The sequence below is a fragment of the Dermacentor variabilis genome, chromosome 5 (genome assembly GCF_050947875.1).
Source record: "Dermacentor variabilis isolate Ectoservices chromosome 5, ASM5094787v1, whole genome shotgun sequence".
Taxonomy (NCBI): Eukaryota; Metazoa; Arthropoda; class Arachnida; order Ixodida; family Ixodidae; genus Dermacentor; species Dermacentor variabilis.
In genome coordinates this window covers 149,719,330-149,744,674 of record NC_134572.1, presented here as the reverse complement: position 1 = coordinate 149,744,674, position 25,345 = coordinate 149,719,330, and the positions used below count along the sequence as shown (strand labels likewise).

The following is a 25,345-nucleotide window of genomic DNA, read 5'->3' as shown; positions in this document are numbered from 1 at the left end:
GATGTGCAAAGGACATGGACGAAGTGTATGTAGTCTGAGCATTTCACTCTTTAAGAAAGTCCGCGGTACAGTTAATTTCACTGCTGACCCCGTTTTACTCATAAAACTTCACTGCCAAGTGAAGTGAAACTCGACAATAAGAAGTTGCAGCGAAGCATGCGCTTTATTTCAGTTAATAAAGAATCAGGCTTTCACTGTTTCCCTTAATAGACGAGTGAAAACGTAGAAAATTACGCGCTTATAATATTATTTTTGCGGTTACTACCTTATTTAGGTAAAAGGGAAAGTTTGAAGTGCGAACTATTTGTAGCCTCGCGGAGGAACAGTGGCTGGCGGTAATGAGGGCGTGGGCGGGGCTTCACTGCAGACTCGAGTTGTATCCGACTATAATTGGTTGGGCCTACGGTCTCCGAGATGTGCGCGCACCGGCTGGTTCTGACGGCGCGCGCAAATCTCGGACGTCATGTAAGGCCTGAGACTATACTCCGTTCCATACATAGCAGTCAACGCTGTGGAAGCTACGCAACAAGTTCGGTCAAGAAAATTTACAACTCCGCGCGTTCCGTCCATGTACGTGAGGCTCCTCACAAAGGGTTGCAAATAAAATTGAAACAAAAACGGAAACAACAAAAATAAGAATGATCTAAAACAACGCATTTACAGCTGTGTACCATAGTGTGTTGGTTTCTAAGGATAAAATCTTGTTTCATTCAATACTGAGTCTATATGAACAACAGCTGCGCCTAAGTGCGGCGAAAAAAACATCGAACTATGTCCAAGTGAGAACGAAACCACTGCAAGAAGTCCCCACAGCGCTGACTGCTATTGTATGGAACGGAGTATAGGCATAGTGCTAGTGGAAGCGAAGACTGACGAGAGAGGAAGAGACTGACGGCAGGGCGATAACTAAACCATCCGTTCTCGTTCTCTATTTCCCGACTTTGAAGTAAAACTATGAATCAGTTTAAACTGATAAATAATTGTTTGAGAATCCCGCAGGCGGTAGTTTCAGAATAATAGGTCGATTATTAGATGAGAAAAATGAAGGCCAGATTGACAGCATATGAAACTCGCGCCAAAAACCCGACGCCGGTACGTCAGCGTGACGTCAGGGATTCCAAAGTACAATAGTTCATGAAACTTGGCATGTTTTAATATATTGGTTCCTTTAGAACAAAAGTGAATCTCTACAGCGAAGTAATTAAGTAAGCCCAAGAAGACACCATCCGAATACATGACGCCACAGTGATGTGGTGGGGGAACTTCGAAGATGCGTCGCGACCTGGATTTCGTTTTTTTTTTTTTTTGCGCTTTCTCTCGCTTACCAAGCGTCTTCTTGCGGAAAAAGTGGTGGTTCTTGGTATTGTGTGAAGGGCAATTTACAAATACAGAATGCATGCTTGTTTTTTACTTCTTCTTTACTTCTTTTACTTCCCCTTTAATCCACTGGAATAATACAGTGCGCGGGAAAGGACGCTCTCGGCCCGAGGCGAAACACTAGAAGGAAGACGCTTCTGCTGTGTTTGTTAACTACAGGCTTTTTATCGAGACTTTATGAACGGTTCAAACGCGCGATTTCCTCGATAATTATGGGCCGCCGCCGCTCTGCTACTGCTGCAGCTGCTCTCGCTAACGCTCTGAATCACTTGGAATCCCAGCTCTTAGAAATGTCGACATTCTATACGGTTCAGAGTGGACGAACATCTTGGCATTCCAATTAACGTGCCTACTCATCTCCGCACTTTTTGTACAGTATACATCATCACGTTGCGAATATTTGCCCCGTTATGTTTTTGACCTCAAGCAGCAAGCTCGGGCCCCAAATAGCAAGTTGCTGGTCTTTGTGTCATCCCATATATCTTTTCCCACTTTCATTTTTTTTTCTTTTTTTCTTTTTTTCCCCGTGTTTGGAAAACTCCGTCTGACTTCCTTGTTTTTTTTTTTTTTTCCAATTCCTTGCACCAAGTTTACCATCTCTGTTTCTCTCACTTTCTTTTCCATGACATCCGGTTTGTCTACTTGCATTTCCAATGACACCCTCGGACTGCCAACTTTCTTGACCTTTTCCTCCATTTCGTGTCCACGCTTTTGAGGTGCAGATATTTGTGCACTCCAGCTGCCCCCTTTTCATCGATCTTCGCCAGTTTTTCGTAAATACTTAGAAGCTTTCTTCTGCGTTTCTCCGGCATTAAAAGATGGCGAACTTAGGTCCCACTGTACTGCCTCGTGCGTGGTTTCGCCGCGGGCACCCAACGCCCACCGACCTTTGGTTTAACTTACAACCACGACTGATCCGCTTTGTTCTTCGGTGACCCTTAAGTAGACGGAACGTTCTACCGAGACTCGAGATGAGAAACGCAAAGCCAAATGTCACGAAAGGCAAAGGAGGAAGGAAACCAACGACTAAGAAAAAAAAACGAGGACATACAATCTTTCGCTGGGGAGACAACGTATAAGAAAGAGAAACGAAACGGTACGAAACTGCGATAAACCGAGTGTCGAGGCCTCGGAAATAACGATGGCAAAGCGGTAAAATCAACGCTCCCCCCCCCCCCCCGCTGAATGTTCCCCTCTCGCCATAGCGTTGGAACTCTGGCACGGTCGGCGAATAGAAAACTAAAAAGAGGGACGAGTCTCAATCCTGCGACGAGAAGAAACCGCGAGAACTTACTTTTTTTTTAGATTTATCACTTTGGTAAAGGGCGCCGAAGCAAAATAAACACCGGAAAGTTGTAAGAAAGGAGCCGGTCGAGAGGAAACGATGGAGTCGTGAGGAATCCCCCCCTCCCTCCCCCTTCCAAACACATCTCTGTCTTCTCGAGTCGCGGGTAAATAAATGATCCAAAACCAGGAAAAATAGAGAGAGACACGCCACCGATTCAAATAATGGCGGAACCTTGAAACGCACGGCAAAGGGACCCTCTCTCTGCGCTCCTCCACATCTCGTACACATTTATTTGTTTATTTCTTGTTCGCCAGGCTCACGATGTTCCTTCTTTCTGACCTAACTTCTTTATTATTTACACGGAGGAGGAAGGCTGGGGAGGGCACGAAGACTGCGAGGAGGAGATGCAGAGGGCACTGCGTATAAGATCCGCGACGCACCGTGCTTTTTTGTGCGTATACGCGGTAATTTCGACGTGAGCGCGAGACCGGAAGTTGGGCGGTCCCGACACTCGGGGAGGAAATGAAGGGAAAAAAAGTAAATAAACAAGAGTGCTCAGACGACTAAAGGATGCCGCACCATACGAAAAAAATCAGACAGTACAGCGAGGCCAGTGTCGAAGAGAACTGCGCAGTGCAAGATGGAGATAGAGAGAGAATGGCGAGGAAGGCGAACGCTAACGCAGAGGTGTATCGTGTGCAATTGCGCGATCAGTTAGAGATGACATCGTATTCTTCGGTGTGCAGACTGCGCATGCGCCGTTGCATGGAGAGAGCGCGCACACATTCGCGTTAAGAATGCGCAATCACCAGGCAAGTAACTGCTTTACGTCAGATGTGTATAGCGAAACGGGGACGCGCAGGACGCCAGAAAGAAGAAGCTGTGCTGGGAGAGAGAACCGTAGCCTCCGAGATAGCACGTTCGCAACTGTGATCTCGGAGGCCACGGAGGAAATCATCCCATTTCGTCGTCACCCGCCGCGGTGGCACAATGGCCATACGGCGTTCTGTTGCCGAGCACGAGGTCGCGGGTTCGACACCCGGTCGGGGCAGACGCATTTTGTAAATAGGGGTGCAAGCGCAGAAAATGTCAGTGCGCTTAGATTGACGACAGGTGTCAACAACAAATCGGTAACACTTCACTAGGGCGTCTCCTCATAACCCTCAGTGTTGCTTAGCGCCGTTAAAGGCCACGAATCAATCAAGCCCAAACATCACATTTCGTCCCGTTATATAGGAGACACCAGACGGTTGTCATGCCTACTGATCCCGCACCGAGCGGATCTGATCTGATCACGCACAGATCGTGCGCCGCAGCACAGACAGACTGATTCGGCCCATTTCATCCAACTCCCCCTTCTACCGAAGCCGCCTACAGCGTTTCCTATAAGGTGCGATATAACACGATTTCCAGGTCTTCAGGTTTAACACAACTAAGAGGGTACTGCGATTAAGGTCCAACTTGTCGACATTCTCAGCACGCACCAGAATGAGTGAACACACATGCGCATCATATATGCGCGAGTGCATCTAACATCTCGAGCTGGCCCAGGACCGCGCGAATGCATTCGCACCGTTCCGACACATTCAGCATGGTCCACACACCTTCGTCCGGTAAGGTTCACGGAAAACGGCACCGACAATAAAATAAAATAATACGGGCCCGGTTTGCAGCCGAAGCATGTCGCTTGGAATGAATACACGATGCATGTAGAAATCAGTTCCAAGACCATGCTCGGGCTGAAAGGTTCCGCTTATTTGTTTAATTCTTTTTTTTTTAACGACTCCCGCACAGCACACGCTTCCGAATCACTTGGACGGTGGGATCGGTTCGTTAACGGGAAAGAAAACGGTCGAGCGCCATTCAGCAGAGAAGTTCGTTGGAACGACGTTTTCATAGCGTGTCCTGTACAAAAACTCGCCATGCGCGGCGACGGGGAGTCGGAACTATAGGCTTTTCACACACTTCAGCAGACACGCGAGACAACTCGACGGTGACGCGGATTAGGAGAACCGAGTCGCGAACCGAGAGCGGGGAGAGAGTGGGGTCGTTCCCAACTGCCCAGCGTGCGTATAAGCCGCCGCGAAGAGCCCGCATCGTGCGCGGGACAGCCTGCCGCGGGCACACTCAGCCAGGGGAATGCAAGCCGTCGGAACGACTCGCTACAATACGAACACGGCCGCGCGTGTAGGTGCGCCAAGCGACGTTTCCGAGGTCGCAGACGGATTCGCTCCGAACCAACCTCTCTGCGCAGGCGCAAACAGTACTCGGAAGAGTAGACAGAGGGACAGAATGAACGTATTCGTCAGAGTTGCTAGACAGCGAACGAGCTCGCGGGGCCACGAGATACGCGCCCGACGCACACCTACGCGTCAAGCCGGCGGCACGAGCCCGCGGGCTGAATGCGAAAAATTCAAGAGGCACTGAATGGAGAGAGAGAGAGAGAGAGAGAGAGAGAGAGAAGGAGAGAGAGAGGCGATATCGCGGCGCGAGTTTTTTTTTTTTTTCCTAGAACGCTACAACTCGTCTGCGGCGACTCCGCTATTATGTTATACGTGCACTGGGCGTGAGCCGTTGCAGGCGCGGTGACGGGGCGCAATGGTGAACCGCCGATACGGATCATCGGGTCTGGCTGGCGCGCATATATATATATATATATATACAGCGGGACCGGCACTACGTAGTGAACGTGTACGCTAAAGAACGCGGCGGCCAATTAATAACATTGCGCGCTACAGACGCGGATAATCGAGAGTGCGGGCTGACGACGCCTTGCGCCGTCCCACGCAGCGGGCCGCGACGTGAAATGAGCCGCGCCGTATGTGCGGCGGCGATGATCCAGATATGCCGAAGCGAAGTTACGGCGCCAACGAGTACGCAGACAGCCGATAGGCATACGTCAAGCGTACAAAAAAGAAAAAAAAGGCGTTCCGTACACAAGTACCCAGATTACGAAAAATGTGAGACGGGCTGGCTTACCGCGAGCGCCTGCGGCAAATACGACAACTCGGATTACGCGTACGGCACGCGTGCGTAATCGAGCCGCGAGCGAAAAACGGTGTCAATGGCGCCGTCCGAGGGCGGCGCGAAATGAGAATGGGGAGAAAGAACAAGAACGACGTGATTCCACTCCTGGCTCGAATGGGCAGGAAGAGGGGGGGGGGGGGAACTAAAGAATAAGGTTAAATAAAACTAGCTTTACAAGCAATTTACGCCCCTGCAATACCAAAACGACCGCAATTGCCTTGAATACGGGCTCGGTAAGCCAGAGAAGAGGCGACAAACGACAGACCGGTGGCGACACCGCCGTGGAGTCTCCGCTGCAGGTCGCCGTGACGTCACCGGCTTCAACAACGCAAGCTCGTGTATCTATTGAGCCAGATACACGTCCCGATCACCATTGATCTCGGTCAGTTCCGAGTCGGGTCCCTTTGAAGTCAGCCACCAGAAAACACTCATTCTCTATTCAAATGATTCGGCGCCAAGAAACCGCATGTCGCCGACAGGGACAATATTTTCAGCAGAGTTGCAAGCGAATGGCTGTCCACACAAGCCACAGACGGCGCCACTCTCGTGGTCACCTGATATATATATATATATATATATATATATATATAGAAAGAGGGATAGCTTAGAAACCCACGCAAACACCTGTATGCTACTCGCGAAGCTTTTTTCCAATCCCAGAGGCGGGCGCCGTCGAACCACGCCGCACCGCTTTAAAACCAAGTCTTGTGACACCAGTGACTTACTACTTCGATACTTAGGTCTTCGAGCGGTCACACACCTTGCGACTATCAGCGGGGAAAAAAAAAAAAGAAGAGACACCGTTCGCGACGGCGGTCTCGGCTCGCATGTGACGCGTCCTCCCCCCGAGCGTTCATTAATATTCATTTTTTCACAACCGAAGGGTCCAAAACGACGCCACCGGCTCCTCAGATTGTGCGAGCTGCACAGGGCTGCCGCAGTCCATGTTGCGATACGTTTGGCTTGTCCGCGCCGACACGGTCATCTTCGCGCGGACCGCACACAAAGGGGGAATCGGAAGCAGCAGCCAGCGCAAACACGGAGGCAGGCTCCGTAATGGCTCTGCGCCGCCGACAACGAGACGCGTCAAACCGCCGACACTGGCGCGCGAGCGGATGAAAGCGAAGGCGAAGTCAGCGTACAAAATAACTAACAAAAAAAAAAAAGAAGAAGAAGAAGAAGCGTGAACGTGTGTGGGCATCAACGCGCGCCGCCAAGGTCTTCCGGCGTCCCCCTCCGGACGGAGGCGGAGACGCCGTGACAGCTCCCTTCTCAGCAGGCACGAACAAGAGGCGACGGCAGCCGCCAGGCATTTACTACTGAACGGTCGTCTCGCGAACGACGTCCGACGAGCGCCGAAAACTACGCGCGGATTCGTCCCGCCCCGCCGGCAGCCTAGCCAAGTGCAGGCAGGCAGGCAGACATGTACGTGCGTGCGTGCGTGCGTGTGTGTGTGTGTCCGCGGGAGGCCGCGCGTGGCACTGAGATATTACCGCGGTCTTTAGTCTTCTTTTATTTCCTTTTTTTTTATTTAGGCGCGCGGCCCGACTCGTACGCCTTTCGCGGCGTCCTTGCTACGATGAGTGAACACTGATGAAGAGGCAACACTCGACCCACCCGTTGTTTCAGTGTCGCCGCAAACGAATTGAACGAAACACGCAGACCCAAAGAGCTCGAAAGAGATAGCAGAATTCAAAATTATCAATTGGCAGCATAGGCGATCAGTCAAAAGCACATTGACAAAATTTCATCACGACATCAGCTGATAAATCGATATTACTTTCGCTAACTGGGTATATTATTAAATGAATAGAATAACGAAAAACAATTTCAAAGAAATAACAGCCACATCTACCGTGCACAACGCGTTTGTGGCGTAGTAACTATACACTATATACGTCAGCTGCACTCGTCGGTGCAATGCCTCCTGCAGCGTAATAGATTACGCCAGCCAAACAGCTGTGTCTACTGATCGCAAATTCCGCCCTCGCCCAAGAGGCAAGCGTCTCACGGTCATGCCGTTGACCAATACCATAAGGGAGGCCGTCGCAGAGCCGGCGCCCACACCTTCTTTTCGAGCGATACGCAGCCGATTGACGAAGCAAACGGAGATCGGCGACGAATCAGCTTCCTCAGATGCACAAGGAAGACTACATTTTTTGGCATAGGATAAGGCCCGCAATTTGAGGTAGCACTGTCTTTCGAAGCAATGTAACGTCGACTGAACCCCATTAAATACAAACGGAAACCATTCGAACTGCGTGCACATAGCGTACGCTCGGTTTTGATCATGAAACGGGAGACTCGGTCCACGTTTCAATTCTGGGCAGCGGAGGTTTAACACACGCTTTCCTAACGACGCGATCTCCGCTGTCGGGGCCCCATCCAAAACGGGCTACCACGGACAACCGCCGGGCATCCTCGAGTCGCGCCGTCATCACCTCAGAAGCCGACTCGGCGGCAGCATCAACAAGGTCGGGTTCGCTAAGGAGACCCAAATACACGGCGTAGCTTTAACTACGCTCGAAAGCACACAGGAGGCCATCGAGTGCTCCACGCGGCTACCGACTGCCATCATCATCGCCGAAAACAGTAAGCGGCTTTTTCTGGCTGCAGCGAGATTGATGACCGAGGTCGAACAGCGTTGCCGAATGAACGAGCAAGAAAGCCCTAGGCGCAGAAAAGGAAACAACGAGTGGACGCGATAGGTGCGGCTACCGAAAGGCGACAAGGTGAGGCGAGAGCGAGAAAGCGTGGTGGAGAGAGGGGGTGCCCGGCGTAAGCCGCGGCGTGGGCTGGCCAGAAATGCGGCGACCGACCGACACGCGAGGAGCGGCGCCGGTGGGGGGTCACGCACGCCCGGCTTCGCCGCAGCTTGCTGGCCGGCGTTGCCGCCAGCGGTAGCGGCGGAGCCGGGTTGAGCCCGAAGCGGGCAGGGGAGGCACGCCAGGGGCGGCTCGCAACTCGAAGCGCCGGCGTCGCGCGCACGAGCGCGCAGCAAAGCAACGCGCGAAAGGGCGAGGAGGAAGAGATCAGAGCTGGGGAAGAGGTAAGCGAGCGCGAAGGGAAAAGAAAGGAAAAAAAAAGAAAGCTCCACTCTCCAACCTCGTTTCCGCCTCGAAGCGGAGCCGCCAAGGTACACACTCCTCGCTCGCACAGAGCATGGCAGGGCAAGCCCTCCGCGCGAGCGTAGGCCGACGAAAGCACAGTGGTACCTGCGCCTGTGCGCGAACAACGACGCAGATGAAAGTAAAAAAAAAGGCGAGAGAGAGATCAAAGCAGGTCGCAATGATCACGGACGATACGGGCAGGAAATCGACTGCTATGTAACCTCTTCGCACCCTCCCCTTTCCCTCCCTGCTTCGGTACACCTTTCTAGCGAGGCAGGCAGGCGGAAGGATACAACTAATAACAACGATAACAAAAAATACAAATCGCGGCGCTGAAGGACGCAGCCTGAATGCGCCGGTTCCGAAAGTCTCCCAGGGCGGCTCGCGATGAATGAAACTCGCACGTAGTACGTGGAGAGAGGGAAGCAGGGCGGGAGAGAGAGAGAGGCCAAGGCCGAGCGAGCTGCGGTGACGGGACCGGGCGCGTTCGCGAGTGAAAAACGGGAGTGTTAGCGCACGTACGACGAGCACTTGCCGTAGCCCGCGGTCGTCCTAGGCACGAAGACTTGACGAGAATTCACGGCGATAACGGATGCCGGCAGCGCACGCACACACACACACACACACAAAGCTTACAGAACAAGTGAGGCGCTGGATTCCGCACTACCTTGTACAGCGGGCATGCCTTGAAACAACCAGTCTTACTTTCCGACAGCACTCGTGGCATTTCGGGCGACAAATTCACGGATTTTCTAATGGCTTTCGCCGCCCTGACAAAGTAGTTTTAAACCGTACAAAGACCAGGCACTTGCACTTCACAGGCAGCGGCAGAGACGGAAGTCACGTGGGGGCTACGTCAACTCGCCCGTTTGGGCCCGGGCGGTTCAGATTGCGGAGCAGAAGCGGGACCTTCAGCGGCAATTTCGTACGAAACGAAGTCCCACACTGATACACTTAAAACGATCGTGGACTTCTAGACGAACAATCTATGGACATACACGGCTCAACACTTTCCTTTAGTTCCCCTTTAAAGGGACACTAAAGCGAAACAATAAATCAGTTTAGGCTAATGAAGCACTGTATGAGAACCCTGCAGGCAGTCATTCCGAAAAAATAGTTTGATTATTAGACGAGAAAATGAAGCTCTAAGTATCAGTATTTGAATTTCGCGCCGAAACCCCAGCGCCGGTACCCCAGAGTGAAGTCAGGGATTCCAAAGTATGTTTTCGCATTTGGGCCGCGATGGTTGAAATAAAGGTTCCCGAAACTTGCCATGTTGAATATTTGGTTCCTTTAGAACACAATGTAGTCAATCTGTACCGCTGTATATAATTAGTAGGCCCTAGAAGATGCCATCAAAAGCCAAGACGTCACAGCCCCCAAGTGCGGGAACTTAAGTAGGCCACCCGTATTTCATTCTTGAGCTTTTTCTGGCTTACCAAACGTCTTATCGTTGCAAGAGTGGTGTTTTCGGTGTTGTAGAACGGTAATTTACTGATGCAGAAGAAATGATTTTTCACTTTAGTGTCGTTTGACGAAATGCAACGTCCTCGAGAATGTTAATTTTGATGTTCGAGGGTTTTCTCGGACTGCCCCGAACTCTTGCATTCCCCACCTACAGGTGTGCATAGGGAAGTGGCAAGCGGCGAAAGGGAATGAACGGTGAGGTGGCGTTTTCAGGCGCTCCGCGAGCAATGTCTCCCTTCGAACGACGAAGCGCGATTACACACGCTAATCAAAAAACGCCCAAGGACAACATGCGAGCGCAAGCGCCGGTAACGCTGCCGAGCGGCCCGTGTAATTACGGCCGCTATCGCGAACGGAGCTAAGGGCAGTGACGTCATCCGCGGGGGCGCAACGTTGACCTGGAACACGTGGTATCTATAGTGTACCGATTTGGCCGCGTATATCCACAGGGCCAAATTATGGCATTACGCTGGAGAGGAAAACTGACGAAGTATGAATTGAGGTCATCAAAACGAAAAGACAGTAGCAAACACAGTAGTAGACACGCATCTCCAACACAGCATTTAGAAATACTAATAGAATACAGCAGTAATAACGATAATTTTTTTTAAAATGTGCAGAAACCCCGACTTCGGACTTCACAGGTTTTTCGAGGCTTTCTGCTTCGCTTTTTGCCCAAAGGTTCACCCCTGCACCACACAGGCATGCTTCGACACAATAGTTTCCAGTTTAATAGCCGAGCAGAAGGAAGAGACCGCCGGCGGGAATTCCGCCAAAAAATGTTCGCATCATACAGCAGGTAGAAACGGCTTGTAACACATACGGCAAAACGGCCAACGCCACGCAATAAACAAAAAAAAAAAGCGCGTTTTCAAATAATTTTACCAGTGCGATATACAGGGTGTCTCAGCTAACGGACTAATATTTTAAACATACCCAAGAGCTCTAGAGAAATCCTACCGACTGCATAGTCGTATGTACTTACGGCCAGCATTTTTTTCATCACGAAGTATTAATTAATCACTTTTAATTAATGAACTTTCTCATTATTGTTTGAATCGCAAACATCAATTACAAGGTCGTAGGGCAGCTTAGATAACCTCCGTATCAAGCATTCTTTCGTGAAGTGGTCCTATTTGTTTTTGTTTTTCAAGAAAGAACAAAAGCCCGCGAAATACGATATAGATGCGCACTCGCACGCCGGTATTCAGGCGCCTGCAAGCAACCGTTGAAAGATATACGGCTCCATTCTCTTATCGCCGCATCCTACAAGGCTCCGCTACGCTTATCAATGCGTCAGCGGCGTGTTCTCTTGATGGCGCGACCATCACATCGTGTGAAGCTCTGTATCGAGCTGCCGCCGCTGGTAACGCCGTGTATCCGTGGCTGTTCGTTTGGGAGCGCTTGAGTAGCGTGCGGCGCACGAGCGCCTATCTATTTCGTATTTTGGATGTTTCACGCGCTTTTGTTTTTTCTCGGAAAAACCAACGAGGTAAAGCTGAGCACTAAACAAATACTTGATTCGGAGGTTATTTGAGGCACCCAGCAACTTTGTAATTGACATGTTTGCGATTCAAGCAATAATTAAACAAAGATCACTAATTAAAAGTAATTAAGTAATACTTCGAGATGAAAAAAGTACTAGCCGTAAGTACATACGACTACTATGCAGTCAATACAATTTCTCTAGAGCTTTTGGGTATATTTAAAATCTTGGTCCAAATTTGCCGGGACACCCTGTATATATCGCTGGATCGTTAGTGAGGCGCCTGCTTCGACGAATCACCGTTAGGGATTTAAAAAAAAAAAAAATTGCCCAGTAACGCCGCCCAGCGAGTCGAACGACGACGGCAATATACCGCTTGACACATGATCAGTAATGTTTTCCGGGTGGTTTTCAAGAGCTTAACCCCCCATCCCACCTCACTTTTAACATAGTGAGTGGAAACCATATATAACGATACCATTTATAGCCAATTTTCGACTATACTACGAACACTTTCGCAACAAGCAAACTGTTTCGCAAGGAGTCTATGGGAGAACAGCCCGCTTTAACGTACCGAGTTCAGTTTGGTTACAACCAACGAAATATGAACCGCAACATGGCAGTGTCTCGGCGAGCCGGAAAGTGGCTCAGCAGTCTTCACATCGCCTGCCTCATAGCTCGCTCAAGCATCCTGTCTGGGGCTTTTCCTATACAACTACGTCGACAGTTGACGAACTCCCTGTCGGCTGGAAACTACTTAAACAAAGTTCAATCACCAATTTCCGGCGGTAACTGTAGAGCGCGTCGTCGTTTTTTCTTCCGAAATGGAGCCTCTACTCCGCGCCTTGTTGAGTTCTGCATCGGTAGATCTGAGAGCAAGTCAAACTATAACGAACTTCTGATACAGCGAACACATTTTGTTCACCGAAGGTGTTTGTCGTTGTATCCGGTTGTTGTTGTAAATGCAGATGCTGCTTTCAGCATCTAGATAACCACGCTATATAAAACCTTCCCCCAACCCCCCCTCATGTTCGCGGAACAATCTATTCGGTAATAAGAGGCGATTAAAAAGCAGTCCTCGGGTACGAGGAGGTTGCGCCAAGCGTGTGCCCCGTGCACCTTTCGCGAGCCCGCGGAGGGGGAGGACAGTGCGCTGCTTTCGGGACACCGGCGCAACCGGCGCAATCGTGAACCTGCGGACAGGAAACTCGGCGGCGTAGGTCTGGCCGCGGCCGCGTGCATGCAACTTGGATGGCGGAGCGACGACCGGCAGCCCAAAGGCACGCACGCCAGCGCCTGTTGCTGCACGGGCCGCTGCGGGCGGACGTCCGCCTCCAAAAGGAGGAGGGAGGGGAAGCTGTACTTATTTTACCTCAGCACAGTGCACCCCAACAAGCGCTACTCCGGGCACTCGTGGGCACAGCCCAAAACGGCGACAGAGCAAGAAGTACGCTTGAAAAGGTGCGGACACGAACTTACAACAATGAACAAGACCAGAGATGGTACAAAAAAATTGAAAATGAAAACGTTACGAAGTTGCACCGATATCAAGTGCCGTGAAACAAAATTCATCTAACGGGAGGGAACGGATATGGACAGGTAAAGAATTCCGGAGGTCAATGGTTACACGGTCGACATACTCGGTACGTGCAGGTTGACGAAAGACGTAACTGTTTTTATTTTTAATTTTTTTTTTAAATAAGCTATTCGAGCCGGACGAGAAGCGCTGTTCTGTCCTTACCACTTACCCTGTCGTCTGAGCTGTTGGCGAGATTTTTGAACGTAAACAAAAATGATCAGGCACAACACTACTAACTTCAAAAAAAAGCGCGGCTGCGGGATTCAGCATTTTCCCGAACGCGGCTGCTGAGAAACGTTGATCGAATGGTGGGCCTTGACATCCAAACCCAACACGCAGGGGCTATACGAGAACCAAGCCAGGCTGTCGATTAATGTCAGCAGCGCGGGTTTCTTTACCGGCGCACGCATTGTTTTATTTCCCCAGTTCGCCCGCCCCGTCGGAACGCGGCCACGCTGTGGTCGAGAGTCGAACCCGTGACCTCGTCTCGCACAGCGACAGAGCGTAGGAGGGCCAACGTGAACGTGTCGCTGCTGACAGATGAGGATGTAGACAAAAGCGCGCGCGCGGAGGATCCGCGTAGGAGGCGAGAAAGAGAGAAAAAGCAAAATGCTCGGCTACTCCGCGCGCATTGCGGCCGCAACACACCATCGTCCATCCCCTCCCACGTCGACGACGGCGAAAGGGCAATTTCGGCCGAGCAGTCACGCTTGCGGGCGCACACAGGCACACACACACACACACACACACAGGAAGGCGTTACATTCGCCGAGGTCTTCGTCACGCGATCCCACGAACTACACGAGGCAATACAGTCCGCGCAAATACACCGCGAAGCGACAACAACGTCCGCCACTGGGCTGTTGTTCATCGGTGGCTTGCCCACGAAAACCCGACCGTCTTGTTTTATTACCGTCTTGTTTTATCAGACGGCCACGTTAGTTGCGCGGCGTCGTCCCTCGGCCGAGCCGTCATCGCGCATTCACACCTGAGCGCGCAACAAGACCAGCCCCCTCGAGGGTGTGATTTGTGGCCGCACAGGCCTTCCACGCCAACGCGAACAGGGGGAACGGACCACGCAAGCGGATCTGCCTTCGTCGCTACACGGCCGCCGTCCGTCATCGCCCGAATTTTACGTCTGAAAGGGATACCAGAGAGAAGGAAAAAAAACGTGACCACTTCTGCATGAGTGAACTACCCTTCGAAAACATCGCAAACACCAACTTCTACCACTACAAGACGCTTGGCAAGCCAGAAAAAGCGTCGTAACAAAAGACGGGTGGCGACGCTTCCTTGAGACTATATTGCGTTCTAAAAGAGACAAAAAAGTGAACATGGCGAGTTTCGAGAACTTTTGCCGAGCTAACGCGGCCCGCATACTAAAGGAGAGCACCTTGAAATACGTGACGTCACACTGACGTACCGGCGTTGGGGATTCGGCGCGAAATTCAAGAACTGAAACTTCGCCCTTCATCTTCATTTCCAACAATCGAGCTATTATATCAAAGTTATAAACGGCAGAGTTCTCGGAGAACGCTTTATCGGCTTAACTGATTTAGTGTTTTGCTTTAGTGTCCCTCGAAGTAACTCAGACCGTAAGCTCTGCGCGTCTGAGGGGGAGATCGTAGTGCGCCCGGTGGTGCTTGCTAAGCGCGCGCTGGACGAGTGCAGAGCTGCTCGCACCGCCAGGAATGCGGGTCCAACGATTTTACCCATCACTAGCAGACGGACTCGCCCAAACCCCCTCGAACACAGCCCCGAGCTAAACAAGCTGGTTCACGCACACCTTGCAGGATTCGAGAAAGGGCGCGTAGACGCGACCTCTCTGGCTAGGTCCAAGCTCTGTAACCTATCGGCGTTTATTTTATTATTTTTTTTTTTTTGAGAGTCGGTTTCGGTTTTGGATACACATGTGGTGGATGGGTCCCGACAAACTAGCTCGCTCTATTTATACGATCGATGCGGCCGCCACGCCAAGAAGAAAGGCGTGCAGCGTACACTTTAGTCACACAAGGCGTTCACGTGAACCCTGCACAAGCGGGTCGAGTGCGCTTGTGGGGCTGAGCCAGCGCGACCGGATCGAACCACCCGTGTAAAAGCGGACGGGTCTGGGTCGGCGATTCGAGGGCCAAGGAGCGATTCTAAGCGCGCACGGATACTGTCTTCGCCTCACGGCCTCGACCAAGGCTGTCGCAACAATATCGACCAGTGAGACGTAAACGCCCTCGAGCAGGCTGTCCGAACCCGACTTGTGGCTCGAACCGCTTCGTAGCGGTTCATGTAAACGTAGGCACACATACGCCTTGCCGCTACACGACGGCAAACAACACGGCAAAGAAGGATTGGTTTCGTGTCGTGAAGTGACGATAACGTCGATGGCGCCCCGATCAGTTATCTTGAGACGAACTTCCCGTTTGAACAACCAGCAAGTGCACGTTCCCCAAAGTTAATGAGCGAGAAAGGAGGAGTAGTAAGTAGTAAAGTTTCTACAACTTGAATATATGTTGGTACTCCCTCAAGTGTTTCGCCCGCAGAACTGGCTGGCTACTTATGACAAAGCAGCAGCACAACAAGCAATTACACATGACCACTGCGAGCGAGCAAAACAAAACCGGCTATCCGCAATCCATGTCCGCGCTTCCCCTTCTGCCTTCATCCAGATCGCCAGAAAGAAATGACGCTCCGATCGCACCAGCTGTCACTATCATTGAGTGCGCGCAGTGCCAATTCGGTAGCCGCCGAGTGCAGGCGATTGCCCCCCCCCCCTCTTCCCCCTGCCTCGTTTTCCCGCGCAAAATACGGCCAAGCGATCGGAATCGACGGGGGATCTATCTTAAACACCCGGAGAAATGGACGCAAAGTAACTTTTGAAAAGAGCGGGAGGGAGACTGAGCGCATCAAGATTTGGCCGCGCGCCCACCACCTTTTTCACGCAATCTCCGAAGCGTAATTCGTTTCCAAGGATTCCAGAGACGCTCCGCCGTCCTCAGTCGGAAGCAACGATGTGACGGGAGATACAGACGCACGCTTTGCGCTAAGAGATAGCGTCGGCTTCTTCCTCGTCTTGCAGCTGCCTTCGCCGTCTTGCGTGCTCGCTCGAAAGAGAAACGCGTGTTTCTGTCCGCTAAGGGCTTCACTCGATCCAGGCTTCGGAAGCGTTCAATCACGGCCGAGCCAATTGGCCCTCCTGGACCAAGCTCAGCGAGCCGCAAGAGCCAGTGGAGCCCTGGACTGAGGGCCCCACCCAGACCTGCAATAACTCCGATTAACTGAGCAATAAAGCTTTTTTTTTTCTCTCTCTCTCTACTCGACGCACATTTGTTCAGACAGCGAGCGTCAAGCGGAGCCAGTCGAAGCGCGTGCTTTGGCGTGTTAGATACGGGGCCTTTTTCTGAGGCTACTTCGAGTTCCCCAGACCACATCGAATCGCGCCACTGCTAAGTAAGGAGCGCAGAAACACGGAAAGCACATTCCAGAGGAGCGCACGTGCAAACAAGTTGAAGACCCCCACTTCGTACACAGCCGGTGGAGCTATTCACTGCTTGACTCTTCCGGAAAGCGAAGGGATAGCGGGCACTGTTCCAGGTAACGTGAGTCCCGAAGCAAGACGGCTGTGATGTACCGGGAAGGCCTGGCAGCGTCGCACCGGCCGCCTTTGAAGAGGGCCCTCGGACAATTGGGGCCCAAGCGTCGTCCCCGTTCTCCCTTTGTGACGGCGCGTAAGTCAGCATCGTAAGTCAGCATCGTAAGTCAGCAAGGCAAGACCGCAGGGAGCCACCGGGTGTGACACCACCGCACGGGCGCCTACCATTGGCCGAAAATGGCGTCATCTGAGCGGACTCTCCCATTGGCCGAACATGACACGTCTTCCAGACCTCGAAGGGTTTAAAAGACGCAGACCGAGAGCATTCCAGAGATCCCTGGAGCATTTCCGGATTCACCTCTCTCGAACTTCTTGCGACGGGCCGCAGCGTCCGAGTTGCTGCCGGCCCGTAATGACTGTACAACTGTTACTTGACGCCCCACTGTAAATAATGTAAAAATAAACCCTCCCAAGTTTTTTCATCCCGAAGTCTGTCCTCGACTCCTACAAGGGGGACTCGCGCTTTCGGGGTCGTGGAACCTAGTACCAAACCCGGAGCAGTAGCCGGACTGCTTGGCTAGGTTAGGTTAAGAGCGGCAGGCCTGCCTCTCCCCCTCGCACGAATGCTTCTACGTGCTCTAACCAAAGCGTGAAACGGCAAAGAGAAAGAAAACCCTTTGCATCTGACGCGTCGGCAAACGCGACAGCCGGCTTCATGCGCCGATAGATTTGCCGCACACGCAAGGCTACCACCACCCAAAAATTCTGCGCAGCAGTCTTCTGCACAAGTCGCGTCCACACGTCGTTGTACAGGCGCAATTCATGCGACGCACCGTGTGCTCGGCCAAGTCAATGAATCAATAAAACATGTGCTACGCGACTGCCCCCAATGCAGGGAATATCGACGGGTGCTGAGACTGATGCTCGTGCCTGTCTCGATGATTGGCCGTTGTCGAGAGGGCGTTACGCTGGGCACTTGTGATCTGGTGTTCAGGCCACCTAGGTGTCACTTGACTCATTAATAAAACAGTACGGACCTGGACTCTAGGCTGTATGAGTATACCTGCCCGTTATGTACTTTCCCTCTTCCATCTGCCGCCATTCATCGCGTTACTATTTCTTTCCCCTTTCCCCACGCAGAGTAGCTGGCTATATAGAGGAGCTTGCCTCGATCAGGCCCACTTATCCGCCTTTCCCGTCCTTATTTCTTTTTTCTCTCTTTCTCTAGAGTCCTCGAGGACGGTAAGGCGACGAAGCCGCGCGAAGAGCGTTCGACAAATATTCAGTCGCTGTTGAGCCACAGCACCGCTCGCCGTGTTGCCTAATGCCGCAGGATTTTAACGTGACCCAATATATAGGTTGCCCTTCCTCGCAGAGGGTCGAAAAAAAAAAGGAAGAAAAGAGGACGGGCTGTCACACGAGAGACGCACGTCCGCCACGCGAGAGCAAGAAGAGACGCGTCAGCGCATCGGGGGATCAAGGGCAGTCGATCGATTCCTCGCCGGGAAGGTACGCGAACCCTTGACCTCCGGCGTCGCCCCTGCCGCCGCGAGGTCGGCCCAGAGAGAGAGGCCCCGCAACTGCGGCGGCGGGCCACCGCTCGCTGCTGCTGGCCGAAGGTGTGCACGGGAACCCCAGGGGCGCCGATGGGCGAGCAGGCGGCAGCTGCCGTGTCGGATCGCGGCGGGGCCAGCTGTTCTTCGGCGGCAGAACAGGAGGAGGGGTGCCGGTATCTACAAGGCCGCCGCTGCTCGACAACCGGTCGACAAGCGAGTCGGACCCGCACCAGCTTCGAGGAGGAGGGGGGTCGCACCGATATGAGGTGGTAGCGCGGTTACCGAGCTTTATATATATATATATATATATATATATATATATATATATACGGCCGAACGGAATGGCATGCGCACACAGCCTGAACATGCGCGTCCAGGGGCCGGCACATTAGCAGATCGAAGGCCAATCACGTCGGCCAGAGCTCATTTTTGGGGGGATAACTGCGAGAGTGCGACTGCGAAAACAAGCGCAAGTCTTGCCAGTGTCGACGAGCTTCTCGACGCCAACGCAGCCATCCACTTCAAGGCCTTTTGAATGCTAGCCATTCACCCTCACAAACTGCACAATAAAGCGCGCGTGCCGGAAAATCTCCCCGAGCGTGAATCCAACCCATTACGGCGCGATGTTTCTTCATTTAGCTGGCTCACCTGGCAGTGCGGCCAGAATGGACCAACGGGACTAGTATAGAAGACTATACAAGCAGCGGGTGTTCCTCGCTCGGTCGGCCTCTAGCTCTATCACGAACGATGAAACAAAGCCGCGCGCTTCACACCTGCGCATGGTAGTAACCCGACGATGACATCCCTCAACGCACGCACGCACACGAAAGTTCGCGCCTTTCGCCGCCACAATCAAAGGTCCGGTAAACCCCGCCGTCAGAACTGAAACACGTCACATGAATCTGGTGGCGCAGAAGCTCAGGGCTTCGGCCACGGCTCGCTCCATGCAACTTGGTGTCGCTTCAAATTCAGTGCAGACACACCAAAGACGGCGAGCGTTAAAATAGAAAAGAAAGAAATTTCAGTATGTGAGGCAAGTAAAGCGACGAAAAAGTTCGCACTTTAAATATAAAGAAGATTCAGAGCAATATTCCGTTGCCCAACAGAATGCGCGAGTAACACGGGACGTAAAGCGAGAAATATTCGTGCGCTTGCACCCCAAGGGCGCCATGGGGTGATCTGCGCCCACAAAATGCAGTTCACAATGATGGCCCACTGAGCGTCGACAGCGCTTCACACGGCAGAGGCCAGCACGACCAGCAGACGCAGTATAGGAAACACATACTGCGCTCAAAACCCTACTAGCTTAACCTTGGAACTCCACGTACACGCACTTCGCGCGGGATGCCGAGTCGCATAAAAGTCCCGATGTCATACATGGCGTTCACATCCGTATGTTTCGGGTACAGCACGTTACGCGAACGCTCGTTCGCAACAGAGGCACGAACTCCGCAAACGACCAGGGCAGCTGTCGCATTCTGCCAAAGAACGCGCGACACTTAAGTGCGTTAGGTCAGTCCTAAAGCCCCAGCCAGACCCAGGCGTCGCGACGCGTCAGCACACGCCGCACTGCACTCGGCGTCGCGTCACGTCCGGCGCGTGAATAGGGGGCACGTATCCGCACGAAGCTCGAGTTGCCGCGCGTCGCTGGGCGTGGCTGCAATGACCACAAAGCCGGCGCGCACGCCGGTCACAACACACGCGCAGCTTGGAGCGAAACGTGCGCACCGAGAGAAGCGTCGTTCCGGAAGTGACGTTCACGTTCACTCGCCACGCTCACGTGAGGTCACATCGCGCAGGCGGGCAGCTTCCGGCACGCGCGTGAGAATCTTGCGATGCTGGGTTTCGGCGCTGCTACGCGTCAACGCGCGACGCGCTCTCCGCGCCCGACGCTGAACGCGCCCGGACGCGACTCGGCGCGTGCTGACACGTTCCGACGCGCGTCTTTAGTGGCTGGGGCTTAAACGCTAAGGTGACGCACTTCCGAATTTCGGAAGCGGCATATAAGGCCGAGAAGTCATGCAATTACATGCAGCACTCACCCAATGGACGTCCAAATCTTCTGGCTCTATGACCTGTCCGCAAAACAAAGACGAGTCAGACAGCGATACCCTTTAAAGCCACTGAGGAAGCAAGGGTATCTTTCCAATGAGCCGAAGCACATGGCTTACATGACAGTGACTCTCAGTATTCAGAAACATGTTCCGTTCACTTGCATTAACCTGCAGAAAATTAGTGAAGTATGGCGGTGACTGGCAGTGTACAGTGACTTCACCCGTGACATGCAAGACTGAGCCAGAGAAAGGGAAGCCAATGCAGCATCGCAAAGAGAGGGAGAGAGCTCCCCAAACGAAAAAGCCGGCAGATCCCACGCCCTGCGGGAATCGATGTTATGCAAAGCAGTGTGCGGGAAGCCTACCAAGTTAACCAAATGACCATGAGATCACCAAGATGCAGGCGGCTGTTTCATGATCTACAAGACATGCATGTCACGACATTCAAGTCGTGACCTTTCATTTATGTTCGTCATACACTTTTGTCATTCTATGCCAATTGTGGTACATACCAAGTTAACAAAACCATGAGAGCACCAATACGTAGTCGGTTGTTTCATGACCTACGACACACGTCATGATATTCATGTCATAAGCTATAATTTATGTTCACCATACTATGTCAATTTTGGCACATACCAAGTTAACGAAATGACTATGAGAGGACCAAGACGTAGGCAGCTAGATAGATAGATATTGTCAAAGTAGCAAATGTTTGCCAAGAAACGTTTCGCATTTAAAATCCAATTTCCAAATAAAGCAATTCTTACAATATCAGGCTGTGCTACTTTAAATGCACTGAACACCCAGCTTACAGTGTCACAGTTGGATGTGCTGCCAGCTAGTATGCAAGGTGAGTGACAGAACAAATGCGCTGCTCATGGACTAGTTGAAATAAGTTTCTCTATGTGCAGCATGGTTAGACTTGTAGGAGTGTTATTTTGTCAGAGGAATGGCAGTGTCATGGCTTTTTATTTTTTGTTTGTTTGTTTGTGTGTGTGCATCTGGAATTATGACCAAGCGAAGCTGTACAGCTCTGCCTTTGTGTGGGCCACATGAGATTTGCATTCTTGCAGGTGCATTCCCCACTCTTTGAGTTTGTCTTGAGCTATATTCAGAGCTCTTCTTGAGATTACTTCTCGTGCTGTTTTCCGTCCATCAGTAAATTTGTAACTCCGATGCACAATGTGCTTCCTTAATTTCAATGGTCCATCTGAAAATACACTTCATTTTTGTGCGAGTCCCCCCTTCCCCTTCCCTATGGTGCCATGGAAATGAGAAAAAAAGAAAAGTACTTGTCCTCCTAAACATTTGAATGTTCAGCAATGCCCACAACCTTGCAAAGTAAATTTAGTCACATGCAAAACGACGCAACAAATACAACACGCGCAGCACTTCAAACTCGTTAAAACAATTAGCTGCATCCATAGCTGGGTGAGCCCCACATGTGCAATGAGGAGATTCTGGCTTTGACTTCTCAGTGGTAGCAGAGTTGCCTTTATTTCGTGTTTGCTTCTTTTCGTTTTTGACAAGATTAACGAGTGTTTACCCTCTCCTAAATTAACAAGGTGTCATCTTAATTGAAAGAGCATTATTTCTCCTATTTTTCATTACATCAGTGCCTGATGGCTGTTTGTGAGTTACTTGAATTATTACTGATAATTTTTACATGCCAGTGCCCAATGTGTACCTCAATACCAAAATAAGTATCAAGGAATATTCAAGAAATATGCAAGAGGCGGTCTTGAATTCCACAACTCATAGCATCTCTGATGCACATATACAGTGTATGCAATGTTTATTGGCTACTGTAGGCATTTTGATGGATGCGAGTGATCTAGACTGATTTTCATTCAGCACCAATAGAACTGGGTTTCGCACTACAAAGTATCACTGTGGTCATCTAGTAAAAGCCAATATATTCTTGCTGAAGTTGGAACTACATTTCCAGTGACTGCCAGAATACGCAACCTTCGTAATGCTGTGTGCTGATACATGATAGGATAACCATGGCAGCTATTTAAACTTGTAGTTATTTTATTATTGTTGCTTAATGTACCATCGGCATAAGTTCAAATGCAAACAAGTCAAAAGAGATTTGAATGCATTGCAGCACAGTATTTGCGTGCACTAGTAGCATTGGCTTAGTTCATGCATTACTACACAGATCTGGGACAGCACCATACTGATAAAACGGCTATGTAGTGATTGCACTTCTGTGCGACTACGCGCAACTGCTCTAAACACTTCCTTCCTGTTTATGTTTCAATTCATGCTCATGACACATGCTCTACAAGGATGACATTACTGGTTTCATTCAATTGAGAGGCCCTGCATTATACATCAGACATGTCACCCCTCCTTAGTAAGTTTAACTAAACAGGTTTATTGCACTGATAATTACAACTAAGTCAACCAGAATTATCCAGTGAAAAATTTTATATTTCTACCTTCTTAAAGGATACTACACGCATGTGTGTAGCACTATAGAATCCATTTTACAGGCAGACTCGGAATTTATGCTTTTGTTGTGCAACTAAGTACGACTCTAGCAAAGTAAGAAAATCTGCAGATTACAAGTCACTTACCAACCAAGTAGCCTTTTACTAGAGAGTTCCAATGGTGTTATTTTATGGCCTCAAGTTTTTCTATAAATATCTTTTTCTTTTACATTCCTTCATGGACTGTTACATTTAGACAACCCTGTTTCAAACGAAGTAGTTCCCAATGTTGAAACCCAGACAACAACGATACAATGGTGCCAATAACCTGAAAACTTTCTCACAAAACAACTTCAACTGGCTTCTATATCTGCTTTGAGTCAGTCATCCGGCATAACCTTCACAAAATTGTATAAGAATAAGTTTAGCAACAAACTAACAAATTTATTGCTGCCAGTAATTAAAGCCACACAAGCCTGCAATGAACCCAAGCTCATAAATTTACTTTTCCACATGCACAATACACTCTACTCAACAGGAGGCAGCTCGAGAAAATATTGTTCCCCTACTGCGAGGCACTGTTTGCCAGATTGGTTGAAGATTTGAAGAACACAAGCACAGTAAATGCGTCATGCAAGAACAGGCGCTGCATCTTCCTTGTCTGTGTGCTTTCTTTATATTTGCACTGCGTGTTGCCTATGTTGAATGCACAGATACCGTATTTACTCGAATCTAGGCCAGCCCCGATACTAAACCGACTCCTAAAAATCCAAAGCCAAAAAAAAAAAAAAAACTTGCCTCGAAAGTAGGCCAAACAAAAAAGCGAGGACACCGTTCAGAAAATGAAATCAGCATTTATTGAATACGAACATGCCGAGCTCATTCTACGTCACTATCTCCCTTATCGCCGTCATTTCCTCATTGCAGCCGGCACATACAAAAAGCATCTCCTGTTGTTGCCTCCAACGACGGACATTTTTCTCATCGATGCCGAAGTCCCGCCCGGCTTCAACGTTTGACGATGCCTCTGCGGCTAGCACAATTTTTCGTTTCAAAGCGGCAGCATAGTGGCATCACCTGTTTGGTGTCATTACGATAACGGCACGCCGCACGCCGATACGACCCAGGTCCAAATGACGACATCACTCGCGTGCTATAGTTGGCTACTGGCACGGCTAGTAGTGGCTGCAATACTGACTTTTCTAGAGGGTGCTAGCTATGCAGCATATTTATCGATTTCAAATAAAAACTGGCACATTTTTTAAAAATCCTCTAAACCGACCCTAGAGTTTGGTACATGATTATTTGAAAAAAGCTATCAGCCTAGATTTGAATAAATACGGTACATTCAGTGATTACAAGCAGAACGAGTAGTGAGTTCCAATTCCACTGAAGATTACTGAACCGTTCCCTATGCCATTCAAATAATTCTATATCTTTACATATGATTTCCATGTAATTCTTACAGAATCTGTATAGATTCCTTACAAATTTTGCTTTTTCCATAATAATCTTACGGGAAACAAATGAAATCATTGGACTGCAGGCAGAACGTTTCAGCAGTAATAACCTTCAGTGCACCCTTTTTGAAAAGGGTCTTGCTAGGAGCGATAACATAAAACCATCTCCCCTATGAATGCAAAGCATAAGGACATGGTGATGTATGTTTCCCGTGTATTGAATCAGAAGTTCAGTGCAATTTCTGCAAGTAAAGTTTACGTTGCAGTAGTGACATCATTTCCTGTACATGTTACTTGAGTGTATGTTTATTCTTTTCTCTCTCTCTTCCCTCCACCCTTTCATATTCAATGTGTGCATCTGACAAGATCAAAATAAAGATGATAGCGTGCATTTCAAAGCACCTGCCCAGCATAATCTTCACCTGCAGCCATAAGAAAGCTTTAGAACAGGGGACCCAAACAATCTAGGGTGGCAAGGAATTTGCATCAGTGACACTGCACGTTAATTGGACACAAGATGTGTTTAAAGGGACCCTGAAACAATTTTGACGATTTTAAACAAATGTACCGAGCCGTTAGAGTAGGCCCTTCTGATCATTAATTGATGCATCCAAGTGCTCCGCGTAAGGCATGTAATTTAAAAGGTTTTAAAAATGTACATCGCTGCCGATCGCAGCACATCGCTCGGCTGAATTTTAAGCTGCCCCTAACCATTTGACATCATTCGCCCCAATGACATTAGTAGGGCGAGCTATCTGATTGGCTGCCCAGGGCGTGTCGGCAATAATTTTTCCAACTTTATGGTGAACAAATGTTGTTCATAATAGGTGGAATGTTAATTTGTTTCTATAGAAAGGGAGTAACAGAAAGAGAATGCACAAGAACAATTTCTCTAGACTTAAGCACTTCCGGCACAC

General features: G+C 50.3%; 1 protein-coding gene across 13 annotated transcripts in view; it reads right to left on the bottom strand.

The window, feature by feature from the left end:
- Positions 1 to 25,345, bottom strand: part of LOC142583235 (transcription factor 4-like) — a 161,838-nt gene that overhangs the window by 121,779 nt on the left and 14,714 nt on the right. For all 13 annotated transcript variants that reach the window (XM_075693610.1, XM_075693612.1, XM_075693607.1 and 10 more), the window contains exon 5: positions 20,516 to 20,548. In XM_075693610.1, the coding sequence (XP_075549725.1) occupies positions 20,516 to 20,548 (33 nt within the window). The remainder of the gene's footprint in view (positions 1 to 20,515; positions 20,549 to 25,345) is intronic.